Source organism: Peromyscus californicus, unplaced genomic scaffold, assembly GCF_007827085.1.
Source record: "Peromyscus californicus insignis strain IS unplaced genomic scaffold, ASM782708v3 Scaffold_3__1_contigs__length_106647218, whole genome shotgun sequence".
Taxonomy (NCBI): Eukaryota; Metazoa; Chordata; class Mammalia; order Rodentia; family Cricetidae; genus Peromyscus; species Peromyscus californicus.
Genome location: NW_026294551.1, coordinates 15,364,257 through 15,392,002, shown reverse-complemented (window position 1 = coordinate 15,392,002; position 27,746 = coordinate 15,364,257). Strand labels below are relative to the sequence as shown.

At 48.2% G+C, this 27,746-nt stretch overlaps 1 protein-coding gene across 1 annotated transcript in view; it reads right to left on the bottom strand.

The window, feature by feature from the left end:
• Nucleotides 1-27,746, bottom strand: part of Pitpnc1 (phosphatidylinositol transfer protein cytoplasmic 1) — a 287,375-nt gene that overhangs the window by 100,224 nt on the left and 159,405 nt on the right. Inside the window, exons 3-4 of the mRNA XM_052758830.1 lie at nucleotides 25,098-25,186; nucleotides 24,356-24,363 (exon numbers count right to left, since the gene is read on the bottom strand). Of these exons, the coding sequence (XP_052614790.1) occupies nucleotides 24,356-24,363; nucleotides 25,098-25,186 (97 nt within the window). The remainder of the gene's footprint in view (nucleotides 1-24,355; nucleotides 24,364-25,097; nucleotides 25,187-27,746) is intronic.

The following is a 27,746-nucleotide window of genomic DNA, read 5'->3' as shown; positions in this document are numbered from 1 at the left end:
AAATTGATGGGATTTAAAGGTGTGTGCCACCATGCCTGGCCTTTTTTTAAAGACAGACAGGGTCTCTCACTGAACCCAGTTTGGCTGGGTGAGCTGCAGGTATCTGCTTGCCTCCACATTACCCCTACTGCCAGCACTGAGATGATGACAGGTACCTCCATTCTTGCATTTTATGTGGGTACTGGGGAACTGAGCACACGTCATCATGCTCACATGGCAATCACTTTACCTAATGAGCAAGCTCCTTCGTCTCTAGTTTTGTTTTGTTTTTTGGACACAGGGTTTCTCCGTGTAGCTTTGGAGCCTGTCCTGGAACTCGCTTGTAGCCCAGGCTGGTCTCGAACTCACAGAGACCCGCCTGCCTCTGCCTCCCGAGTGCTGAGATTAAAAAGTGTGCACCACCACTGCCTGGCTGGAATTGTTTTTAATGCATAACTTTAAGGGGTTGGCAAGATGACGCAACAGGAAAGGTACTTGCCTCCCAAGCCTGATGACCTGAGTTCTCACCCTGGAACTCACACAAAAAAGCCAGATGTGATACTGCGAATCGGTATTTCCCAGGCTTTTTACAGCCAATGAGAAGCAGAGGCAAGAATTTCCTGGAAGGCTATGAGTCAGCTAGCCTGGGGTGCACAGCATAGCAAAATCAGCAAGAGAAACCCAGCCTCCAAATAAGGTGGATCACGAAATCCGAATCTCGAAAGTTGTCCTCTTAACCCCTTTCCCAACTTATTACCTACTAGTGACACCACAAGGGATAAAGAAAATGATGCAACTAAAAATACGCTATCAAGAGGCTGGGGTCAAAGCTCCACGGTGGAGCACGTGCTTAGCATGTGTAAGATCTTGCGTTTGATCTCCAGAACTGAAACATGCATGTGGAACTGAGTAACAAGCCATCAGTGAACAGCCGTGGTCAGCATGAGGCTGCCAGAGGCCTGACCAATACACAGGGGCCAGAGACCTTATCTGCAAGGCTGCCGGAGTGTCCCTGTCTCACCAAGGCCCCACTGTGTCTCAGATTCGAAAGGTCAGGCAGCCTGAGAAGAGGATGTTGACGGATGTGGGTGTATCTGGCCTCCTCCTAGCACGGAGCTGGGCATTATCTTTCTTGGACATCAGAGATGGGATTGACGGCTGATAGTTAAAATGACCCAGTGATTTCACTGGGACCTGCAGGTATTGTAGGTCCAAGAGACATGGCTTGCTCTGTTCTCTGCCACGGGCATTTTCTGAATGTTTCCAAGTTCTTGAATGTTTGCAAAATTCCCCAAGGGGTAAATGCTAATATTATCATCCCTCCTTTCAAGATGAGGAATGGAGTCGTAGAGAGGTTAAGTAAATGGCCTACAACCACAGGGCTGGTGTGTTACAGCATCCGTGCTGAAAGCTATGTAGCCTGGTTCCAGCGTCCATGAGCTTGACCACTACTATCCCCAGTGGTTCTCTAAGGATGTCTAGGCTGGTGACAACCGCAGCGCTCTAGAATTTTGCTTAGAAACATAATGCCTAGGTGTCCACTCTGGAGCAACTGATTCCAAAAGCCTGGAGGCGGGTCCAGCACTGTAAGTGGCACAAACCCTTCAGGGGCATGCTGTGGCATGCCAGGGGGCACCTGGCTTACTACCCCATTCATGGGAAGGGAACGGAAAGAGGACAGCAGCTGAAGTCCCATCACCTTCTAATCCACCTGCACCTCACAGGCTTTCCCTCTGATCTAACTACACTCCCCTTTCAGCCCAGCTGAGACCATGGGGACGTCTGTATAAGAAGGGCAGAGGACGTGCCATGACTAATTTCCCCGACACCACCATGCTTGCGTGCACCTGGCATCTACCTGTTTTAATCTCAGGGAAGCAATTGGAGCCGTGACTAAGGAACCATGAGACAACCGATCCCAGTTATTGCCTCAATGGAGAACCGAGGTGCCGCGGTGATTTATTAACACATTCCTGGCTGTCTCCTGCCCAACCTCTCACTCGGTAACCACTGCCCTCACACCCATTTCCAGGGACTTCCAGGGAGGAGGGACGCTCATCATGAGTCAGGACTCTGGCACCCCTGCGGCCCCTGGCAGAACCTTGATCGACTCATGAGCATGGGAGATGTCCTTGCAAAGAGACCCTCTTGAAGATAACAAGCCTTAGGGAAATCAATATTTGTACTTCCAAATCTGTGATTCATCTGAGGGTCAGTCCAACGAGGAGTGAGAGGAGGAGGCAAAGCAGGGTGGGAATAGGTCCGTGGTATCAAGTGAAAACTACAAGGCGCGTGCGTGCGTGCGTGCGTGCGTGCGTGCGTGCGTGCGTGCGTGCGTGCGTGCGCGCGCGCATCCTGAGTTTTTCTTCCTCTACCACGAAGTCACTTGTTCAACCTGAAGCTCGCTGAGCAGGCTAGGTTGGGCGGCCTGAGAGCCCCAAGGATTTCTCCCGTCGGTTCACTAGTTCACTGGCGCACCAACATGTCCAGCTTGTGACGATCCAAACTCAGGTCCTCATGTCGGCACTCAACCAACCAGGTTCTCTCCCCAGCCTGTGGCTCCCCACCCCCACCCACAAGCTGCTCTTCTAAACCACTTATCTAGGTCAAGCTAATAAATCCAAGCATTTGGGTTTCAAACCCAAACATGAAATGCAAAAAACTTGCATGCAAATTCACAGGTGTTGTTATTGAGTGGAGGATGGAGGTTATTTTCCTATCAGGACGGCAACCCTGACTGCAGTATGGCTGCAGGTTGCACCTGCCCTCGGCCAGGCAGGATGAGGACCAAAGGAGCCCTGTCCTGGTTTGGGAGTGTTTCTTGAGGGGGGGGGTAGGTGAGGTGGGGCTGATAATCCCTCTGGGTCATCTGATGGCTCCTTTCTGGAGGTGCTGGCATTCGAGAGTGTGTCAGGGTGAAATCAGAGGTTTTGGTCCAGTCAAATGGATCAGTGTGGAAGGGTGCATGCTGCCAAGCCTGACAGTATGAGTTCAACCTCCAGAAACCCAGACAGTAAAAGAAAGAACTGACTCCTACAAATTGTCTTCTGACCTCTACAGGTGTGCCATGACATGTGTATGCACACACACACCACACACTCTCCACACTGAATGTAAAGAAAAGCAGAAGCTTTATGGTTCTAGCTGTAGAATTGTTGTTAAACTCTTGGGTGAGATGTTCATCTTTAACAGTGTTTCGAGACTTTATTTGTTTTTATTTTATGTGTATGGGTTTTTGCCTGCATGTATGTCTGTGTACCACATGTATATAGTATCTGTGGGGGGCCAAAAGAGGGCATCAGATGCCTGGGGACTAGAGCTACAATGATTGTTGGCCATCATGGCGGGTGCTGGGAATTGAAACCCTGGTCCTCTGGAAGGGCTTACCAAGTGCTCTTAACCAGTGAGCCATTTCTCAAGTACAAAAATGTTTAAGATTAGCACCTGGGGCGGGGCAGTCAGTCAGTCAAAACGGCCAGCTCCAGGTCTCAAGAATAAGGTGGTCAGGGATGATGGAAGACAGTCAAATGTCAATCTCTGGCCTCTACTCACACAGCGCACACACATACATAAATGAATAAAATGCTTGTCCCTCACAGGTCAGTGTTTTGTAGAGGTCCAGCAAATTTTGTAGGAGTTTGTTCTCTCTTTCTGCCATGTGGGTTTTGGGGGGGGTTTGAACTCGGGTTGTCAGGGTCTTGGTGGAAAGCACCTTTTACCCCACCGAGCCATTTTTGCTGGTCCAAATCTCACAATTTTGACTCACAGTTTGATGAGGACAGAGATCTCATGACAGAAACACTGACGATTTCCTTCCGTCTATTGCCAATCTTTCAGTTATTTATCTTTGCTTCTTATTCTTCAAGAATCAGAGAATGGACGTCACACTCTCTGTTTCCCCACCGAGAAATGCCACAGTGAAAAGAACGGCCGTGCTTGTCAGGGACTTGGACTCAAAAGGGAAACATCTTGACTTTGCCATCCCCAGCCTCATTTCCAGAAAGGGGACAATCCTTCTCCACTCTGTAGGCATGCTCAGAAAATCAATGATTGTACAAGCAACCTCTAGCCCAGTTCCTGGCAAATACAAGCTGTATGGGTAATAAAAAGACATTTATACATGTCTTTCCCTAGAATCTTGTTTAATGGATTATCTTCTCCTTGACTCATCATGGCCCCAAAACACAAGAAATGTTTTATTCGTGTGCATGGTGTGTGGATGTGGGTGTGGTGTGGTGTATATGTGTGTGTGGGGGTGTGGGGTGTGTGTGTGTGTGTGTGTGTGTGTGTGTGTGTGTGTGTGTGTACACTTGTGTGCACACAGGGGCCAGAGGACGGTGTCTTGTTTCCTTTAGCACTCTCCACTTTCTCTGAACACGGAGCTTACGTTTTTCCAGTTATGATCGCCTGGCCTGTTACACGGGTGCTAGGATCCAAACTCAGGCCCTTGTGCTTGCAGAGGGAGCTCTTTTACCCATGCGCCATCATCTCTCTAGCCTAAAATGTCCTAGTCTTCCAAACAAATCAGCACCGGGATTCTTCATTGCTTCTGTGAGCAGCCCTGTCTCTGTCTTCATCACCGAACGTCAGAGACGGCTGGCTCCCCTCTGCCTCTCTCCTCTCGTCACCCAGTGGCAGTCTGGGATGGATGTGACAAACTCAGAGCATGTCTGCACCAGCATCGCCTTTCCATCGACACCCTAGAGATCCCCATGCCGGCATGCCCAAGAATCCCCCCATTCTGCACAGCAGCTGCCTTTGCAGTCTCCACCCTCTGCACCCTGACACGAGCTGCCCCCCCACCCTCTCCCTTCTCGCCCCAACTGCTCTCCTTTCCCACAGCCACTCTGAGAAGAGCCTTCCCAAACCAACACCTCTACCTCCAACTTCCCACATCTCCAGCTGCCATGGGCCGCCTCCAGTGAGAGGCCTACAGACACACCAAACCCAAAGGCCTGAGCTGAACTTGAAAGCTCTCCTGGCCTGTACTGACTTCTTAGAGACATTAAAATGAATTACCATGAACTTGGAGGCTTCAAACAACAGACATTTGTTCTTGCCTGTCTCTGGAGGCTGAAAACCTGGAATCAAGGTATGGACCAGGCTACATCCCCTCCACAGAACCAGAGAAGAAGCTGCCCTGGTCTCTTCCAGCTTCTGATGGACCCAAGCAGTCCTTGCTTTTGGGCGTATAACTCCATCACATAGCCTTCATCTCTCTGGGCCTCCTCTTCTATTGTCCTCTTTTCTCTCTCCCCACCTCCCCCCCCCCCCCCCCCCCCCCCGAGACAGAGTTTCTCTGTATAATAGCCCTGGCTGTCCTGGAACTCACTCTGTAGGCCAGGCTGGCCTCGAACTCACAGAGATCCGTCTGTCTCTGCCTCCAGAGTGCTGGGATTAAAGGCGTGTGCCACCACGGCCTGGCTTCGGATTTTTTTTAAAATTTTGTTTTGTTTTGTTTTTCTCTCTTTTAAAACAGGATATTTTAACTTCTTAAAAATCGTGTGTGTGTGTGTGTGTGTGTGTGTGTGTGTGTGTGTGTGTGTGTGTGTGTGTGTGTGAAGGCTAGAGAGATGGCTCAGCGGTTAAGAGCACCAACTGCTCTTCCAGAGGACCCAGGTTTAATTCCTAGTACCCACACGGCAGCTCACAACTATTTGTAACTACAGTTCCAGGGGATCCAACACCCTCACAAATATGTACAAATATGCAGGCAAAACACTGATGCACACAAAATAAAAAATAAAAAAATTGTGTGTGTGTGTGTGTGTGTGTGTGTGTGTGTGTGTGTGTGTGTGTGTGTTGCACCTGAGTACAGTGTCCAGGGAAGCCAGGAGAGGATCTTGAATCCCCTGGACTTGTGTTAAAGACGGTTGTGAGCTGCCCATTGTGAGTGGTGGGAACTGAACTTGGGTTCTCTGCAAGAGCAATCAACTCATGTTCTTAACCACTAAGCTATCTCTCCAGACCTTCTTTTCTCCATTTTAGAACTGGAGATGCAATCCAGGGCCTTATGTATGCTAAGTATTCACTCTACCCTGAGCTATACGGAGGTCAGAGGACAACTAGCAGGTACTGGTTCTGTCTTTTTGCTCTTCTGGTTTGGGTATCTAATTCACGTCACTGAGCTTGGTCACAGGCACCTTTACCCTCAGGGCCCCTCCAGCCTTCTTTTTACTTTCCATTTTGCCATGGGGGTCCCACTGAGTTACTCAGACAAGACATGAACTCATTCTGCAGCTGAGGCAGGCTCCTCAAGCAGCTGTGATAGGAGTTCTGAGCCACCAGCTGATGTAGGCGCCCGCACAGTCTAGATCTACTGCCCGTTCCCACCGCCTCCAGCTGCCGGGCTTCGTGTGCACAAGGAAACCAAAGGCTATCTCAGTCACCACTGCCTACTCAACATAGCATCCCTCTCTTTGTCATCATCACTCTTGGTGCCTGTCAACTCCCTAGCCACATAAGCTCTGACATGGCTTTACTTCCTCATGAAGTCCTGTTGCCGTAGGGAATGGCATACACCAGTCACTCACCACAGTTGCTGCTCCTCAGTATCCCATCTGAATATTCAACTTTCTCCCAATAATACTTCCTGCTAAAAAAAATAATCCTTTTTTTTTCCCCCACTGCTGGGACTATACCACTAACCCGATCTGGGGAAAGAAAGGAGACCTTCACCTTCCAACCCTGGGTTCTCAAAGTTTGCATCATCTCCTAAAAATATGGACATGTTTCCTTGGATGAGAAGGGTTTCATGTCACCAAGGAACCTGTCACGAGGGAGCAATAAGTCAGGAAGCCTGATGCAACCACATCTGAACCTGCTGTGAGGAGCGAGAGACCACAACCTGAGCCACTGTCTAAAGCAGGTAGGAGTCCAAGGGATCTGGGACGTCTCTGTTGCTTTCTAAGGCTGTCATTTGGGAATGTGTCAAGTCTGACCCCCAACACGAAGGGAAGACTCGAAAATCATGGCAGGCAGTTCTGAGATGGCCTCAGAGCCACAGGCACGCACACCCATGTGTTCTGTGTCCTTCCATTCTGCGATCACGAGGGGCTGGGCTTCATTGCATGGTTACCGAGCAGATGTGTCTAACGTGCAGCCCACAGTCCGCATGCATCCCAGGATAGATACAAATGTGTCATACTGCATTGTGAAAAGTTCGGACACCCTTGCTGGAGTCTCTGACTGACGGTCCTGAGATTTGATCAGTGTATCGAAGACTTCATTTTATTTGTTTGCTCGCTTATCTGTTTATTTGGACAGGATTTCACTATGTAACCCATGCCAGCCTGGCTGCCCCAGCTCCCCAAATGCTTGGAGTAAAGCCTTGTACCACGCACGATACTTGACTTAGGATGGGAAAAAGGCTTCTGAAAGCTGAAGAGACAGCTGAATGGAGAATGTGAACTGAGTCCTTCAATCAGACACTTCAATTTCAACCCAGCCAACGACTCAGCTAACCTAGGGCTGGAGTCCTACTCCTGTGGAGACAGCAAGATAATAAACCGATGATGTTTGCAGCTGCTGAGTTCTGTGGGAAATCTGACCCATAGCAATCAAAAAGCCTGCCCGCCGCTCTACCTCCAGATGGCCCATCTGACCCTCACCCAAGTAAGTGTCACTCACTTTGAGATTTGAACATGTCCAGGGGAACCTGTGCTCCTCCTGACTTAGTCATCCGACCTACAAGAGCTTTGTCAGTGTCCACTGCCTATGGCTCAGTGAGATGGCTACTACTAGAGGACACCAGGAAGCTTGTCCCCAGCCGTCGCCCACATCCAGAAGTGTGCACCTCACCCATAGGGGGGAAGGATGCTACTTTATTAGAAACAAAATCCAGGTTTTAGAGGGAAACAGCTTTTCATTCTAGCCCCAGAGTCTTTGCTTACAACTCGGTGATTCTCGGCAAACATCTTCCTCTGTCTGAGCCTGAGTGTCCCCATCTATCATGAGATGGTCCTGGCTTCACAGTCACCCAGCAAGCATTAATGAGCAGTGTATGTCTGAGGCCAGGCAGTGTCTGGTGGAAGAGGCTTGGGGTGGAGTTGGCTTATTCCATGTACTCTTGTCAATGGAGCCATATCTGTGCATGGTTAATTGGAGATCCATCCCATGGCTGTGCGGATGAGCTAACAGAGCTGGAGTGCAGATAGATTTGTCACTATGAACATGTGAGGGTACGATGGACGCTGTGGACTTGCTGAACATCTGACTATTCCTTCCCATGACATGAATGGTGGCCAAGATCTAGGGCACCGTGGGTTCCTTGCCCACTCTGAACACATGGCCCGCACCGCTACTGTGGATAAGAAGCCTCATTTCCCCAGCTCTGTCCTTGACGATTTACTCTTAAGTAGGTGCATTCTTCTGGGCCTACTCTTTTGGCTTGCATTCGACCCCCTGACCACTTCATGCAGAGAAACAAAAATTCCAGCAGGGACCTTTCTGTGTCTTTGATCTAAAGATTAATATGGCCACTGGTTCACTCAGTTCGCTTATAAAACCTGAGGCTTAGGGAGGTTACAAAACAGCATCAAAAAACCCGCAGCAATCGGGAGCCCCAGGGGCCACGTGTGATGACACTGCTTAAGGACGGTGACTCCAGAGCTCTTGTCCCCACCAAAAACAGCACCAGAGCCATGAAGAAACCAGGCCAACAGGCCAGACACCGTCTTATCACCGTATCTTTGATTTTTCCACAAGAAGAATGGCACCGGGGTCCTTGCCATCTGCTCCCTGCCACCACTGGCTTCCTCTGTGTGCCATATCTGTGCATGGCTAATTGGAGATCCATCCCATTAGAATCTGCTGAATTAGACCCCCATGGGAACGGGGTCATACAGTGCCTGCAAAAAAATCTCCAGCAGTAAGACCCAGGGTGCAGAGATAGATCGTTCTTTGTTGAACACTGAAACGAACCTATTTGAAGTTTTGAGAAGCGATGAGGGAGGGAGAGAGGGAGACGTGAGGCGTCTGGGCCTCTGCAAGAATAATTTCCAGACACAAGCCCTCCCAGGTTCACTGTCGGGAAATGCGAGCAGCTTGTACCAAATGCAAGGTGGAGCTGAGCTCCCAATTCACTACAGACGCGCTTTGAAAAAAAAAAACCGAAAGAGCTATTTTTGGTCCTGTGATTGATTAGGGTTGCTATGGTGATAAGAAACACTTATGAGAACAAAACTAAATGTAAGCAAACTGAAGTCTTAAAGAGAAAGCGGCAAACACACATGGGGAACGTCAGAGTCTACCTGAGGGGTGTGGGCAAGTCCTTGCTGTAGATACCACATCTGCGGCGCAAGGAGATACCGGCCATGGGACAAGTCCAAGGTTCTCCAGGACCCCGACCTTTAGAAGCAAGGAGTAGCTAAACTTCTGGAAGCACGGGGACCATTCACCTCACAGATTGTCATCAAGGATGCACTCATCCTGCGGCACTTGACTTACCGCAGACACACTGTACGCTAGGGCGCTTTCCAGCAAAAAATACCAATAGGATTCTCTGTGACCACATTTCTAACGGCACCTCGTCTGCCAACCCTTCGGAAGGCTTCCGGCCTTTCTCTGATGACGTTCTTCTAGAGTCGGAGGGGTTTCTCCCCCTCCTTTTAGTTGCTCTTTTCAGGGACTGAGATATGGGTTAGCTCAGCGGTAGAGTGCACGGTCAGTGTGTGTGTGTGAGGGGCAGAGTGCACGGTCAGTGTGTGTGTGTGTGTGAGGGGCAGAGTGCACGGTCAGTGTGTGTGTGTGAGGGGCAGAGTGCACGGTCAGTGTGTGTGTGTGTGTGAGGGGCAGAGTGCACGGTCAGTGTGTGTGTGTGTGTGAGGGGCAGAGTGCACAGTCAGGGTGTGTGTGTGAGGGGCAGAGTGCACGGTCAGTGTGTGTGTGTGAGGGGCAGAGTGCATGTTAGTGTGTGTGTGAGGGGCAGAGTGCACGGTCAGTGTGTGTGTGAGGGGCAGAGTGCACGGTCAGTGTGTGTGAGGGGCAGAGTGCATGTTAGTGTGTGTGTGAGGGGCAGAGTGCACGGTCAGTGTGTGTGTGAGGGGCAAAGTGCACGTTAGTGTGTGTGAGGGGTAGAGTGCACGTTAGTGTGTGTGAGGGGCAGAGTGCACGGTCAGTGTGTGTGTGTGAGGGGCAGAGTGCACGGTCAGTGTGTGTGAGGGGCAGAGTGCACGGTCAGTGTGTGTGTGTGAGGGGCAGAGTGCACGGTCAGTGTGTGTGAGAGGCAGAGTGCACGTTAGTGTGTGTGAGGGGCAGAGTGTATGGTCAGTGTGTGTGAGGGGCAGAGTGCACGGTCAGTGTGTGTGAGGGGCAGAGTGCACGTTAGTGTGTGTATGAGGGGCAGAGTGCACGGTCAGTGTGTGTGAGGGGTAGAGTGCACGTGAGTGTGTGTGAGGGGCAGAGTGCACGGTCAGTGTGTGTGAGGGGCAGAGTGCACGGTCAGGGTGTGTGAGGGGTAGAGTGCACGGTCAGTGTGTGTGAGGGGCAGAGTGCACGGTCAGTGTGTGTGAGGGGCAGAGTACACGGTCAGTGTGTGTGAGGGGTAGAGTGCACGGTCAGTGTGTGTGAGGGGCAGAGTGCACGTTAGTGTGTGTGAGGGGCAGAGTACACGGTCAGTGTGTGTGAGGGGTAGAGTGCACGTTAGTGTGTGTGAGGGGCAGAGTGCACGTTAGTGTGTGTGTGAGGGGTAGAGTGCACGTTAGTGTGTGTGAGGGGCAGAGTGCACGGTCAGTGTGTGTGAGGGGCAGAGTGCACATTAGTGTGTGTGAGGGGCAGAGTGCACGGTCAGTGTGTGTGAGGGGCAGAGTGCACGTTAGTGTGTGTGAGGGGCAGAGTGCACTGTATATTCTGCTTCCAAAGTGCTGGGATTAAAGTCATGTGCTACTACCACCTAGGCTATTTATAGACTTAAAAGAAAAGGATTTATTTATTTATTTATTACATATACAGTGTTCTGCCTGCATATATGCCTGCAGTCCAGCAGAGGGCACCAGATCTCACTACAGTTGGTTGTGAGCCCCCATGTGGGTGCTGGGAATTGAACTCAGGACCTCTGGAAGAAAAATGAGTGCTCCTAACCTCTGAGCCATCTCTCCAGCCCCACCTTGTTTTGTTTTGAAAGACAGGGTCTCACTATGTAGCCCCTGCTGGCCTAGAACCAGCCTGGCCTCAAACTCAAGAGCTCTGACTGCCTCTGTCTCCCTAGTACTATACCCAGCAGTAAGTGGGACTTCATTAGCATAGTTTTGTCTTGTGATTCCAGGGACTAATGCTAGGCTCCAGACATGCTAGGCAGGGCGATACCACTGAACTATACCGCTGAGCCAACTCTCCAGCCTCCTATTTATAGACTTTTAAAAAAACCTCAATTTCTTTCATTTTTATCTGGAGCCAAATTTGTTCCTTGCTATCTTGTCCTGACAAGAGTGTGATGAGTATTTCTTGCTACCAACAAACGTAAAACTCCAGGAGGACTCTATTGTCCTTCCAAGGGAGTCCCTGACAATGACAGTGATTGCCTGGCATTGTATATATTGTCAAGTAATGTCATCTAGGACAGATAGGGAATTTCAACTTGAGATGGAATCCTTAATGATTTGTCAGCGTTTCTTTTCACAAGCAGGAAACTCACATCTAGAATGTTCCAGAGTGGTAGTAAGACCAGGCACCAGGTGTAGCATTTAGAGTTGACTTTCCTGGATTCTGGGGCTGGAGGCACTAGTCAGTGGGAAATGTGGCTTATGAAAGAAGAGAAGGCGGATACCCTAGATGTGGGGACAGTGGGCATCTAGGTAGCTCCCTCCCTCTGTCTGTCTGTCTGTCTCTCTCTCTCTCTCTCCCCGCCCCCTTGTGCCTGTGTTCGCACTTGTGTGGAGGCCAGAGGTGAACCTTTGGCATTATTCTGCAGGGATCGTCCAGCTCACTTTCTCATTTGTCTGGGGCTCACAAAGCAGGCTGGGCTAGCTGGGCTAGCTGGCCACTGAGTCCCAGTGAGCTCCAGTAAGCCGCCAGTCTCTGCTTCCACCGTGACAGGATGAGAAACAAACATTTTATAAACCGCCAAGCATTTACGTGGGTGCTGGGATTCAAACTCTGGGCCTCATGCTTGGATGGCAACACATTATAGGCTGAGTCATCTCCCCATATCCCATCCCCCGAACTTCTTCCTTCCAAACTCTTTTTCCTCTCTGCTCCTTTTCTTCTAGTTCCAACCCTCCTCTCCTCTCCCCTCCCCTCCTCTTCCATTCCTGGCTGGCTTGGAGCTCACCATAACCAGGCCGGCCGCAGACATGGAGTACTCCTCCCGCCCGGCTTCTCAAATGTTACAGCGGCAGGTGTGCGTCACCGTGTCTTGCCTTTGGATGTAGGTCTTAAGGCACCACCCCACTTTCATTTTCTTTACCTTTATCTGGAGTTTTGGTGGTTTGTTTTCTTTTTGAGACAGGGTTTCTCTGTGTAGCTTTGGCTGTCCTGGAACTAGCTATGTAGACCAAGCTGGCCTCACACTCACAGATATACACCTGCCCCTGCCTCCTGAATGCTGGGATTAGGGCCACATTTTTAGCCTTCCATGCTGACAGAAATTTTGCCTTAGAAGGCAAAATAAAAATTTCCCATTTGTGCATGAGAGTCTTTAAAACACACATCAGTTTCAAGGAGGTATGTGTGCCCTGTGCCTCATCTGCTCAGACTCTCCATGATCACGCTGCCTGGGGTCCAAGGGCCGTGGATGACTGCCCCTAGACAGGGTCTGTGGTCAAGCTGAAAGGGTAGCTGGGAGGGGAGAGGCAGAGAAGACCGTTCTGAAAAAGCATCTGATCTTCAGAACTCAAGTGGGGAAAAAAGAGAACAAGAATTGTAAAGCGAAGAGGATGAGACAAAAAGTGGCATATAAATAAGAGAACCAAGGGTGAATCAGAGTGACTCCCCAAATACACGCTGCACAGGAAGGAAGACACACGTGGCCAAGAAGAATGGCGGGGTATGAAAGAGAAGTGGAGGAGGGTGAGAGGAAGTGAGTAGGGCAGGCAGAGCCGGAAAGAGCTGGAAACAGCTGCCTGTCTCCCAGCCCACGGCAAGGAAATACACTTTGGGCTCTCCACCAGCCCGCGCCCTGCACACAGCTCCGTTCATTCATTAGTTCAGTCATTGATGGAGCCTTTCGCCATCCTGTCTGAAACACAGCATCAGCAACTCATTGGAGAAGCAAGGCCAGGAGGGAGATGGAGCTGAACGCATGAATGAAGGCAAGCTTTCTGAATGGAGCATGAATGAAGGCATGCTTTCTGAATGGAGCATGATCTGCTACTGGCACTTCCAGGGCAAGGAAATGCAATTCCGGCTCATACAATCTGGAACCAGGCTCGTCGAGGCAGAAATAGGCAGAGGGTATGTGCGAACACTGATAGCTGCACACAGTAAAGGCAAGACAAGAATTTAAAGAGACAGGCTGACCACCTCCACGAGCCCTAGAGAAATATAAAGAACAGATAGGAAAGAACCAGAGTGAGTCCTCAAATACACACCAGAAGAGTATCATGTATTGTCTCTCTCCTCCCAATGGCTGAATTAATTTTCTCTGGGCTTGGAAGGGGCCAGAACACAAACAGATGTAGCTGCCCAAGGCCCCTGCTTGCTAGGCACTAATTGGCTGGTTGCTGGGTGGAGAGATATGCCTCCCCAGTACCACAGCTTCAGGGAACATTCTGTTTCATACTGGCTCGTCACAACCAATTCATCTTTCACATGGACATTGTTGCTGTTGGGGTGTTGGGTGTCCCTAAAAGGCCTAGCATTAAAGCCTCCCCCACTAGCAGTGTGCCTGGAGGTATATACTAGTGGGAGGGTTGGTGGAAACTGGGAGAATGGTACCCTGGTCTCTGCCCCTCTTTTGTGTTCTGGCCACAAAGTGAGGAATTTTCCTCTGACCCACACATACACACTGTGATATGATGTCTTACCACAGGGCCATAGTGACAAGGCTGAAATCTCTAAAAATGCGAGCCAAACCAAACCTTTATCTCCCCCTCCATAAGCCAATTATATCAGGACTTTTGTTACAGTATTGCGAAGCTAACCCAGAAACTTATCTAAATGCATAGTCTGAACTACAGGTTACTGATACCTTTACTATGGGGCTTAATGCAAAGAGATTTATCCAGGATCCATACCACCTGATTCTACTGAAACCAAAACATTTCATTATTATTGGGCACTCTTAAAAAAAAAAAAAAAGAAAGAAAGAAAAGCCTTGGTATCTAAGCAATGCTAATCGCTAGGCAACATATTAGTTTACTGAAATGGAGAAGGCAATATTGACTTGGCTAGAACTGATCTAGTGGCCTATGTAACAGATGCATAATAGCTCTAAGAGAAGCTTCTAGAACTCCTCTAACTCCTTGCATGTTCCATGGACAAATAACTAAACTTCCATGGACAAATAACTAAATGTGGAAGTGTTACAAACTGCAGGTCCCTTTGGAACAAAGGCTGTAAGAATTCTTGTTACAATGAAATCTGTTCCTCCCTTCTCGCCCCTGATTGGTTGGGTCTCTTACTTTAGTTGATTTTTTTTTTGGGTTTTTCGAGACAGGGTGATTTTTGAGGGTCTTTTTTGAGACAAAGTCTCATGCTGTGGGATGGTCTGTATGTCAAATGTGTTGCTGATTGGTCAATGAATAAATCACTGATTGGTCAGTGGCCAGGCAGGAAGTATAGGCGGGACTAAGAGAGAGGAGAATTGAGAGAACAGGAAGCTGGGTGAGGGAGACACTGCCAGCCGCCATCAGGACAAGGAAGATGTAAAGTACCGGTAAGCCACAAGCCACGTGGCAAGGTATAGATTAATAGAAATGGATTAATTTAAGCTGTAAGAACAGCTAGCAAGAAGCCTGCCACGGCCATACAGTTTGAAACCAATATAAGTCTCTGTGTTTACTTGGTCGGGTCTGAGCGGTTGTGGGACTGGCGGGTGGCAGAGATTTATCCTGACTGTGGGTCAGGCAGGAAAACTCTAGCTACAAATGGCGCCCAACGTGGGGCAAGAGTTTCCACCTAAAAACTGAGAAAAAAGATTCTAAAACGGAGCTTAAAACAGCTTCCTAATTGTCTCTCTCAAATGAGCAGTAGCTGCCAGTTTGAGCTACTGGTGGGTTCCTAGCGCTCGACCTGCAGTATGGTGGGAATGAGGCCTCTGCAAGTGGCACATTAAGCTGCATGGTGGATTTAGACTTTGCTAGTACAAAAAAAAAAAAAAGAGGTTTCTGGGCTACATGCTGCTTTGATAGAAGCATAGACCCACTATTTCTGAGAGTTGATGGCTTCCAGAGCTGGCGGAAAACGTATCACTGCCATGTTGGGAAGCTGAAGTGGGCGGAGCCAGCAGTGCCAGCGCCGTTTCAGGCTTAGAAGGCTGCAGTTCAAAGCAATAGGCTCAAGCTAATATAAAAAAATAAGCCACGTAAAGATGGCTACCACACAAAGAATCTGGATTATGTTCTCTTTGATATTCGTAACTAAAGAAAAACATTTGATTACAAAAGCTGTTGAGTTATGCCAAAATGTATAATTTAAAGGTACCTTGACTTCAAAATTTAGATATAAGGATATGTTGCTTTGGAAAGGAGATTCTGCTTTTGTTCCCACAAAAAGCCAGAGGCTATGGATTTGTTCCAGATTAAGATACATCAGGTTTGACCAGCCAAGACCCCCTGAAAGGTGACACCAAGGCCCAGATGATCCAACATCCAGAATAGTTTGAAGGCAACTGGCTCAGACGATACACCCTCACGGACTACTCCATGATCCTAAAATTTTCTTTGTTTCCCCAGAAGATACAGCGCCCCCCTCCAGCAGGAAGTAGTAAGAGAAGCTACCCCCAAATTCCCAAATATACCAAGCTGACTTTGGAGATGTGTAAATGTTAAAACCTTCCTTTTTAAGAAAAAAAAGGGGAAGTGCTGTGGGATGGTCTGTATGTCAAATGTGTTGCTGATTGGTCAATGAATAAATCACTGATTGGTCAGTGGCCAGGCAGGAAGTATAGGCGGGACTAAGAGAGAGGAGAATTGAGAGAACAGGAAGCTGGGTGAGGGAGACACTGCCAGCCGCCATCAGGACAAGGAAGATGTAAAGTACCAGTAAGCCACAAGCCACGTGGCAAGGTATAGATTAATAGAAATGGATTAATTTAAGCTGTAAGAACAGTTAGCAAGAAGCCTGCCACGGCCATACAGTTTGAAACCAATATAAGTCTCTGTGTTTACTTGGTCGGGTCTGAGCTGTTGTGGGACTGGCGGGTGGCAGAGATTTATCCTGACTGTGGGCCAGGCAGGAAAACTCTAGCTACAGTCTCACTCTGTAGTCAAGACTGCAGTAGAACTTAACTGTGTCCACCAAGATAACCTTATGGCAACCTTCCTCAGTCTCTGGAGTGCTGGAATTACATGAGTGAGCTACCATGCCTGGCTCACGTGTTTCTCTCTCTCCATCATCTTAAATTATGAATGGTTCTAACTGTTTCCACATAAATTCCCTGGACCCCTCGAGACTCTTGATATCTATTTCATGCCATATTTTGTGTGTTCACTACTATCTTGTCTGTGAAGGTCATCTTCAGTTCTGAGTCCTCTGTTGCCTTGCTTATCAATGCCCTCAACTGGACGGTTCCTTATTTGGTTTGGCCTCTAACATCTGCGTCTACAGTCTATTTCTTCTCCCTTCTCTTCTGTCTACTTTTCCTTTCTTGTTTTTGAGACAAGGTCTCCCTCTGTAGCAAGTTGTCTTAGTTACTTTTGGACTGCTGTGATAAAGTGTCCACAGAAACAATTCACAGCAGAGGCTTATCTTGGCTCACTGTTTTAGAAGGCTCAGTCTGCCATAGAGAAGACAGCATGGCAGTTCAGATGATGGCAGTGGGAGCGTTAGAAGAGACTGTTCACATCATGGTGGGTTAGGATGCAGAGAGAGGTTATAACAGGGGCTAGGTATAACCTTCCAAGGTCTACTTGCAGTGACCCACTTTTGCCAGATAGGCCTACCATTTAAAATTTGTCCCCAAATAGTGCCACCATCAGGGGAACACTTTGTAAACTACAACAGTAAGCCAGGTTGTCTCACTCTCTCAAGTGCGATAGGGTCCGCCACAGTGAGCACATACATGGTCCTTTTCCTAAAAAAGGGGCTATTTACTTAGCCATCCAAAGTTACACACCACACACAGAGTTAACTGTGAAACAGAGATGAAAGTCATTTTCTCGCCAGCTCACCATGTCTCTGTGACCCCAGGGAAGGGACACTGGGGGAACTTCATTCTTTTTGTCTCTATAGCTGGCCAGATGGTTCTCTAATTTCCTTCCAAACAAATCCCCAGTCCTCGAGGTCTGCTATAACAAACACATCCTTCCCTTGTCCTTGATTCCTTCATTATGTAATTTAGTAGTTCACACCACCCTCCGGCTGGGACTCCATGGAAGGTGTGGGAGGGATCTATCTCCATGTTGCCATTCCTGGGAGGATGGCCTAGGTTCTCCTTGGGTGACTGTTGACAGACTCTCAGCTGTGACCATCCCTTCTTCTCCTGCACAGGGTTCATCTAGGCCAACCCTAAGGCTCATGGAAACAGGAGGGACTGGGGCTCCCTTTAAAGAGTCATTTCATTCTCTTTAGTCCTTTACAATTTTGTCCCCCTCTTTCATCCAAGTCATTAAAACGTGTAGGAGTAGACCGTCCCTTAGAGCTTCATCTCCTTGTGGAGCAGTTGCTATTTTAAGTATCAGAAAGGTGTGTCCAGGGCTGGGGCTGCAGCCCGGTTGATGAGTGTGTGCTTAGCATGCACAAAGCGCTGGGTCTAATCCCCAAAGCTGCATCCATTGAACACGGCGATGTACACCGGAACCCCCAGAACTTGGGAGAGAGAGGTAGGAGGGTCAGAAGTTCAAGATCACTCTCAGCTACACAGCTAGCTCAAGGTCAAATTGGGCTAAATGAAAATCGATACAAAGGTGCATCTATTTGCCATGGCCTCTTCCAGGGATTCTCACTGAAGGCTGTTTTGGTGGAGTGGTGTGGTAACTGCACCAACGTGTATGTGCAAACTGAACACTGCAGGTCACTGTTCCCAACATTACACACTAAGCCTTCAGATTCCTGTAAAAAGAAAGAAGATTCTTCTCCCTCCAGAGTGACACAGGGAGAACTGAGGCTCTTGATTTGGGCTGCGGTTTTCTTTTTCTTCCTTTTTGAGCTCTAGAATAATCCCTGCTTGAGATGGCAGCCCATCTCTGCATGTCAGCCAGTCTCCTCCATACCTTCCTCTGGGACCCGATGAACTTCAGAAGGACCTGGCGGTTCTGAAGGGCTGGCTAAATGGTCTACCCGCTGGAAGAATGTTGCCACGTTGTTCTTTGTGTACTGTGTAATTAAGATTTTTTTTCCCCCATAATCAAATTAAAGATATTTTCCACTTCCTGACCAAGTGATGTCTCCACATAATTCACTCATGGTGATAAAAAAGCTTTTATTTCTCGATAACTGGGATCAGGTTGACATCTGAATGACCCTACCTAGAAAGTCCTCCTGTCTGGGCTTTGCCACCAATGAGGGCAGCATGAGGTCCAGGTGACAGGCTGGTCGATCAGTAGAGACATCAAGGGGGGACCTTATTACAGCCCTGGGCGACTGCTGATGTGCAGGGGCACTGGTTTAGAGTTTTTAGGGCCCCAGGGGCGGCCTTTCAAAAGAAGGGACCTCATAGCATTCTTAGTTGAGGGAAATTATGTTTTGGGATGTAGGACAGGAAATCTTGAACTTGAGAAAGACATAAAAAAGAGAGGTATTTAAGATTAAAGGATCAGGGGATAAAGAGCTCAATTAGACAGCATTGTAGACAGGAAGAAATGTAGGCAATCGAGAGCATCTGCCAGCCATCCCGGGTGCAGAACCACGTTCAGAGTAAAGGGTGGGCAGAGAGCGTGAGAAGAGAGCCGAGCCCAGGAGCCCAAGCCGGGGTAGGGTGGGGGAGTGGGGGTGGATGGGAGGGAGTGGCGGGGGCTGCAGGATGTGCTAGGCAGGCCTGCAGGAGTGCACCTGGAGCCAGAGGGAACATTTCAGCTCCCCAGTGACTGGGGAGATGGAAAGAAAAGCAGGCCTATTTTGGAGTGGAAAATGAAGGCGGATTCATCAGGAACGATACAGTTTTTCTATGGAGGACATGCAGACCCTGACCTGGCATTTTACAGCTCTCTGACCTGCCCTCAACCTGACCTGCTCACCAGGATCCAGCAGCAGCAGTACCTACCCACGGGGTCTAAATCAGCCTGCTACATACCGAATTGTCCTCTCCCTGCTTCAGTATCAAAGCTCTAACACCCAATGTGACAGTATTTGGAGCTGGGACCTTAAGGAGGAAGAAGGTTCAGATACGATCAGGAAAATGGAGGCCCCGAGATGGGATTAGTTCCGTATAAGGAGAGGATAGAGAAGCGTGCTTTCTCTGCAGCCCATGTTAGGGTGTGGAGAGGAACTCACTATCTGTAAATCAGGAAGAAAGGCCACCCCAGGAACAGTGGCTGCTAACTTGATCCTGGACTTCCAGGCTCCAGGGGAGACAAAACAAACAAACAAAAAACAACAACAACAAAAATATCCTGTTGTTTTAAGTTCCCAGTCTATGGTATTTTGTTCCAGTGGCCAAGCTAAGACACAGCAGATGTCTGTAGAGAAAGTTCTGCGATCCCCCAGGTTAACGTCAATGCTACCATCTCCCAGACATGTTCCAATTATAACGTTTATATACGACACAGTTCCCCTCTGAAGTACTGACAGGTTATCCTTGGCTACATGGTGAGTTTGAAGCCAGGCTGACATATGAGAACCTGTCTCAAAAAAACAAATAAATGGATAACAACAATAAAACCCCCAAACGGACCATCATCAACAAAAGCACCGTAATGACTGGGATCGCTTGGTGGGTAAAGTACTTCCCAGGCATCCTGAAGCTCTGGGTTTCAGCCCCAGGCCTGAATTCACTGGGCATGGTGGTGCACATCTGTAATCCCAGCCCTCAAGAGGTGGAGGCAGGAGGATGAGCAGTTTAAAAAAGAAAGGAAGGAAGAAAAGAAAGGATCCTTGGATATAAAGCACTTGCCAGGCAGGCATGATGACCCTGGGTTCGATCCCGGAACGCACAGTGGAATGAGAGAACCAATTCCTGAAAATTGTTCTCTGACCTCTACCTGTGTGCTAAGGCCTTGGCATACCCCACACACAAATCAGACCCACACCATAATAACAAATAAAGTATTTTTTCTTTCTTTTTCTTTTTTTGTTTTTTTCTGACAGTGTCTCTGTGTAGCTCTGGTTGTTCTGGGACTCACTCTGTAGACCAGGCTGTCCTCAAACTCACAGAGATCCAGCCTCCCAAGTGCTGGGATTAAAGGTGTCTGCCACCACTGGCCAGCTCAGATAAAATATTTTTTAAAAAGGCATACTGACAGTTATGTATTCATCTAACACATTTAACATTATCCAACTGTCCATCTTACCACCTGTGCCAATCCTAATTAAGCCAGGAGCTGCCTTCTAGTAGTTTCTGTGAGCACTTGACTGGCCTTGGAGTTACTGTGGCATGTAACTAGGTTCCTTTCTCTCCATGGGTCCAGAGGGAATCTCAGGTCCCCCCTCCCATTTTATTTTATTTTATTTTGAGACAGGGCTTACTATGTGGACCAGTGGCCTCATACTCAGAGAGATCCATCTACCTCTGACTCCTGACTTGGGATTAAAGGCCTGTCCCACCACCTGGCTGCAGGTGTCTCAGTCCTTGGAACCTAATTATCATATGTGTGACACATATGATAATTGTCACACTGCCCAGACTATGTCTTATACATGTAGGACAACATACTGATACTATAAGTACTTTATCTATTATTATTATTATTAATTATTATTTGGTTTTTCGAGACAGGGTCTCACTATGTGGCTCTGGCTGTGCTGAAACTCACGCTGTAGACCAGGCTGGCCTTGAACTCACAGAGATCTACTTGCCTCTTCCTCCCTGAGTGCTGGGATTAAATGCGTGTGCCACCACCGTCTGGCTTGTAAATTCTTTCTATATAGATATCTGAAAATTCAAATCTAACTATAGCCTATCCATTCGTTTACTTGCTAGGGCTGATGACCTCCTAGCACCATGTGATCAAATCAACTTCTGCTCAAGCCCACTGCCCCCTACCCATTCCCATCACCTGCACTGGAGACCTGGTAGATTATCAGTGAAACCCAAAGCTCCAGTCTGGAGGTCAAGGGCCTTCATTTCATGTTGCAATGGTTTGACAGTCTGGTACCCCCAATCATCACACTTCTTTCTTCATACTCTATCCCCAGCTGGCAGCTCAGCTTGCTGACTGTGCAGTCCCACGGGACAAGCCTGAGGCCAGCTGAGTCCTCTTTGACCTCTAAAAGACCCCCAAGACTTGCTGACAACACTAAGGCTCTGACTGGGATGTCCACATTCTTGTCACCAGATTATGACCTCAGAGGGCAGAGCTGCTCGATGGTGCTATCAAGCATGATGTTTTGCACACATGGTTGCCCAGAGAATGACTGCTGACCTCAGACAGACAGACAGCAACCCAGAGAATTGAGGAAGAAAGAATTTTGCAAAAGATAGGAGGGCAGAATAATGAGGGAGCAAGTAAGTATTGAGTCAGACAGAAAGTCATGGGGCGCAGCACTGGACAACTAAAATGGGCCCCCTCTTTGAATACGGGACCTCCAATTTTCTTAAACAGGAAAGTCTCATTAGCACTGCATTCTGCTGGGTTTCAGGGCGGGGGGCAGAGGCTTGGCGGAAGTTTAAGCCACTGAGAATCCTTCAAGAGGAACTGAGGCTCCCACGGGAAGGCCTCACAGGACAGCACTGTCAGATGTTTGCACTGTTTCCAGGTCTGTAGGGGAGTTTCTAGATTGGACTGTCGGAAGTGCAATAACACACCCCGAGTGTGGGAATCACCACTCCATGGGCTGGGGTCCTGAACTGCATAAAAGGGAAAGAAACCCAAACACCGGCATCTATTGCTTTCTGATAATGGATACAATTCGACCAAGCTGCCTCCCATTCCAGCCACCATGCCTTCTCCTTCATGACAGGCTGTATTCCCTCTCACTGGGGACCCAAATAAACCCTTCCTTGGCCGCAGCAGTGAGAATGGTAACCAAAGGATGCATATTCTTTAAATGACGCAGTATCACTTCCTTTGTTACATTATCTATCATGAGGCATATGGTGGTGCACGCCTTTAGTTCTAGGACTCTGAGAGGAGAGCAGAGGCAGGCAGATCTCTGTTCGAGGCCAGCCTGGTCTACAAAGTGAGTTCCAGGCCAGCCAGAGCTACACAGTGAGACCTTGTCCTAAAAAAGAAAACCAAACCAAACCAAACAAACTATCATGTTCACGTATCATGTTCACATGGGGTCAAATCAAGGTGATTTAATTCTAAGGTTTCAAGCAAATTACTCTTTGTACAGTTTGAAGCACATCAATTCTCTTTGTCCACATCACCATCACTACTGACTTCATCTCAAATGAAAAGGCACACTCTTTAAGAGTGGGAGAAGGAAAACAGTAACTACCCACCCCCTAGACAGTCCTTCCATGACCACAGAGAAAGCCCAACCTGCCTTGACTGGCTCCGAGCTCTGTTCCTATGTAGAGCCCACTAGGAGAATGGCAGCTTCTGCTATAGTACCACACAGAGCAGTGAACATGTCCTAAGTACTGACCATGCACTGTGATAAGATTTCGAGGAACTCTTCAACACAATCATCACCTTCGTGAGACGCTGACAAGGTTTCCCCATTTAAAAATAAGGAGATGGCCGGGCGGTGGTGGCGCACGCCTTTAATCCCAGCACTCGGGAGGCAGAGCCAGGCGGATCTCTGTGAGTTCGAGGCCAGCCTGGGCTACCAAGTGAGTTCCAGGAGAGGCGCAAAGCTACACAGAGAAACCCTGTCTCGAAAAACCAAAAAAAAAAAAAAAAAAAAAAAAGGAGATGAGGACTTACAGGGAGGCCATTTGGAGGCATTGGAGGCAGGATTCAACCAACTCCAAAGTCCACTTCCTTTGTCTGAGTTTACATGTGGTTGTATGTATGTGTTTGGATACACGTGTGCATGCAGATGTTCATGTGTGTGCATGTGGAGGTCAAAGGTTGACGTTAGGTTTCTTCTTTGATTGCTCTCGACCTTATTTTTTTGAGACAAGGTCTCTTGCTGAACCTTAAGCTCATCAATTCAGTCAGGCTGGACAGCCAACGAGCGAGCGTCAGGGCTCTGCCCATCTCCCCACCCCTACCCCAAATCCCGAGGTTAGAGATGTAAGCTGCCATACCCAGCTTTTAAGCAGGGGCTGGCTCTAACTCAGGTCCTTGTGTTTTCAAGGCAAGCACTTTACTAAACAAGCCATCTCCCTAGGCCCCCAAAGTCCACTTCGTGACGATCAGTCAATATCCAGAGAAGAAGGCCGGGGAGGTGGCTCAACAGCGCTCGAGCGCTCTTGCAGGACCCAAATTTGGTCCCTCGCCTCCACACTGGGTGGCTCACAGCTGCCTGGAACTCTAGCTCCAGGGGATCTGGCATTGTTTTTGATTGATGACTGAAGTGGGAGGGCCCAGCCCACTGCGAGCAGTGCCACCCTGGGGCAGGTGCTCCTGTGTTCTTTCAGAAAACAGATTGAGCCGAGAGGAGTGAGCCAGGAAGCAGTGTTCTCCCATGACCTCTACATCAGTTTCTGCTTCCAGGTTCCTGCCTCATTTCCCTTCATGACGGGTTGTGATCAGGACATGTGGAAGCCAAATAAACTCTTTCTGCCCCCATGTTACATTTGGTCAGTTTTATCACAGCAACAGGAAGCCAAGTAAGGCAGTCTGTCTGTCTCTTAGGACAGGAAGGAATTCAATTAGTTCATCCAGCCACAGAGACAGAGCACTCTGGCACTGGTGTGATCATTTGCATATGCATCTCCCCCATAGAAAGGCCCCAACCTCCACCAAAACCATAGCGTCTTTAATACCACATTGTGAGACAGCCTTCTTATATTGAACTCTCAACAATGAAACAGGCTATATAAGAATTGCAAGCCAAAGTTAATTATGTAAAGTGACTATTAAGGCACTTAAATTACATTAATATTCTTTAAAAAATGAGAACACTTAACTTATATGTAAAATTATATAATAGCCTACATTTAAATATTTCTAATTCTGAATTATTCCTCTTTTAAAAAAGTGACTACATTAATAAGACAAATATGAAGCAGATTCCAATTAATCAACAGATCACAGGCAGAATACTTTTGAAAATTAAATGAACTTACTGTGTATTCTGATTCCAGACGTTCAGATGGCGGAGAGGGAAAAGAAAAAGAGAAGAAAATGAATGAGACCAGTTCACAGAACACAAACCACTAATGGCTACCAACAAGTTATAATTATTAAAAACGAGCTAAAGAAACCCTCCACACATCAGCTTTCTGTAAATGTTGAATGTCTCTATGTTTCCCGGTACTCCTGCGCTGGCCAGATCAGGCTGGCTAGTCAAGATTCAATTAGCCTATAGGTTTGCGGCTAATTAAAAACCCAAGTGTTGGCATTGTAAAGGCAGAATGAAAGACTGATAATCCCAGTGGAACATTTCACTAACCACAAAGGGAACCTTTGCAGCTGAAAAGCAGCTTCTTTCTTTCTTTTTCTTCTTCTTTTTAAAACAATTACAAAGAGTTGCCAAGACGCTGAAGGCGGGATCCCGAGACCCCATGTGTACGAGCCCTGGGACACAACCATCAGAATCTGGGGCAGGGGGATTGTGCCTGATACAGTATTCAGAACAGAGGTTGTTATGAAGATGAGATTAAAGATTCTCACATCCTCTGAGAGGAGAGAGAAACTCGAAGCAAAATAAAAACCAAGTCAACTTGCTTGTGGACAAACTACAGGGAAACATGGATGAGAAAACCTCTGGCCGGCCCTGTGGGGACAGTCCGCCCTCACTCAGTGAAATTCCACTACTGTCCCAGCCCTGTACTTGCTGCCCGTGGCTGACCTGTCCTGAGGACTTACCTGTGATTGTATAGGGGTAATAATTCCAAGCCTTCTCGGTCACATAAAATATTTTGGGAACAACAGCTCTAGCCCAGCTAGGCAGTTTGCTGAAAAAGAAAGAGGAGGGAGGGAGATAGTTAGTCTTACTCCAACTTTCTAGACACAATGGCACACTATTAGTGAGGTTCTGAGGCTCCTCTTCTCTCCATACTCATTCCTTCCTCATCTCTGAAGTATTTACTGGAGCCGCAAATTTCCTGGACATATTTGTGTTCTCTCAAAATATATAAAGACAGAAGGCAACAGGCTGCTGGGCTCAGAGGAAGAAAGTTTTAAGGACTGTATGTCTATACTCTCCCTCTTTTTTAAAATTTATTTTATGTGCACGAGGGTTTTGCATGCATGTGTATCTGTGCATCCTATGTGTGTGGTGCCTAAAAAACCCAGAAGAGGGCATCAGATTGCCTGAAACTGGAGTTATGGACAGTTCTGAGTCATCATGTGGTACTGGGAACTGAACCCGGGTCCTCTGGAAGAGCAACCAGTGCTCTGGACCACTGAACTATCTCTCCAGTCCCTGAACATAGAGCCTTTACAGAAGCTGAAGATGATGTCACCTTGATCTAGGGTGAGCCCTAACTCTAGTGACTCGAGGGGGATTTGGGACTCAAGGCCACACAGAGAGGAGCATTCGAATATGGTAGCAGAAGTCAGAAGGATGAAGTCGCAGGCCAGCGAAGTGTCAAGGATTGAGAGGCACACAGCACATTTCCCGGTAGACGGCCCAAAGGAGTTGACACTCCCAACACCTTGACTTAGGACTTGGGGCCCCATACCTGTGAGATGATAAAATGTTTTTGCTTTAGGCCACCCGGTTTGTGGCAATTTGTTGTGTGAGCCCTAAGAGAGTAAGTCCAATGACTGAGACACTCTTCTGGAGCAAGCCCAGGTCACACAGCTGCAGGAAATAAGTTCTCAAAAGGCAAAGGTTTGACGGTCATTTGCAATGGAACACTAACGAGGTTTGGTTTTTCCTGCAGAGGCAAACCTACAGCATAGTGCAGGGACATAGCTTTCCTTATCTACCCTGGTGATATATAAAGACTATACAACTACCTAGTTCTTAAAAGATATTTTCATATGACGTTTTTCAGCTCTCTCACTCGTGTGTGTGTGTGTGTGTGTGTGTGTGTGTGTGTGTGTGTGTGTGTGTGTGTGATGTGACTGGGTGCCTAAAGAGAGCACTGGATCCCATGGGACTGGAGTTCCCCGTGGTTATGAGCAGCCTGATGGATGCTGGGAACCAAACTCTGGTCCTCTGGAAGAGCAGCAAGCACTCTTAACTGATGAAGCGCTCGCTCTCCAGCCCCTGGCATCATGACTTCAGTTCTCTCCAGCACTAACCAGGATAGAGGATAGTTCAGTCTAGGAGGCTACAGTCTAGCCTTTTCCCTTCTTTCTTTGTTTCTTTCTTCTTTCTTCCTTCCTTCCTTTCTTTTTCTTTCTTCCTTCCTTCCTTTCTTTCTTTCTTTTTTTGGATCAGACCCAGGGGATGAAGACCACTCAGCTTCTTCAGCCCACATTAGCGAAGGCTATGAAGAAGCAGTTTGAGGGCCTGGGGAGATAGCCAGCCAGTAAAGTGTTAGATATAAAAGCATGAGGACCTGAGTTTGATGCCCAGCACGCATGTGAAACCGACAAGTGCATGCTTGGAATCCCAGCTCTGATGGGGCAGGGACAGGCAGATCCCTGGGGCCGGCTGGCCTGCCAGTCTAGCCTAATTGCCAAGTTGCAGGCTGAGAGGCCCTGTCACAGATACCAAGGTGGAAAGCTCCTGAGGAATGACATTTGAGGTTGGCTCCCACATGCATGAGTGAACACACACACACACACACACACACACACACACACACACACACACACACGCTGATATGACTAAGCAGTGAAAATATCAAGCTAACAATGCCCTATGATGGTTAATCTTCGTTGTCAACCTGCCTGGATTCAGAGTCACCTAGGAGATACATCTTTGTGTGTGTGTGTGTGTGTGTGTGTGTGTGTGTGTGTGTGTGTGTGTGTGTATGTGTGCACGCGCGCGCGCGCGCGCGCGCATTTCCAGAGAGGCTTAACTGAGGAGGGGAGATCCACCTTAATGTGCTGAGGAGGGGAGAGCCACCTTAATGTGCGTGGCACCATCCCGTAGGCTGGGTCTGGGCTGAAAGGCGAATGCCAAGCACAGCACCAGCATTCATCTCCCTCTGCTTCCTGACGGTGGACATCATGTGGCCACGCGCTCCCCACTCCTGTGCCCTGCCTTATCCACCATCATGGATTGTACCTGCAAAACTGTGAACCAGATCAAATCCTTTCTTCCTTAAACCACTTGCCAGGTATTTTTTTTTTTCCACGGTAACAAGAAAAGTGACTAATAGGAGCCCTGGATCTGAACCCCTTTCTCTGACATGGAATACAAATGACAACCAGAACCAGTAAACGACTGCATACCTAGAATGTCTTTTCAAAGTGTCTCTCTCGTGTTTGAGAATATCCAGGCCTAACTTTTGAAAAAGATAAATGCTTATTTTTCAATAGCTGGCTGGACCTTAATTCGGAGTTCTGGGCTATTTATCAGGGTCTCAACAAGTGAGGGTTAAAAACGAAACAACC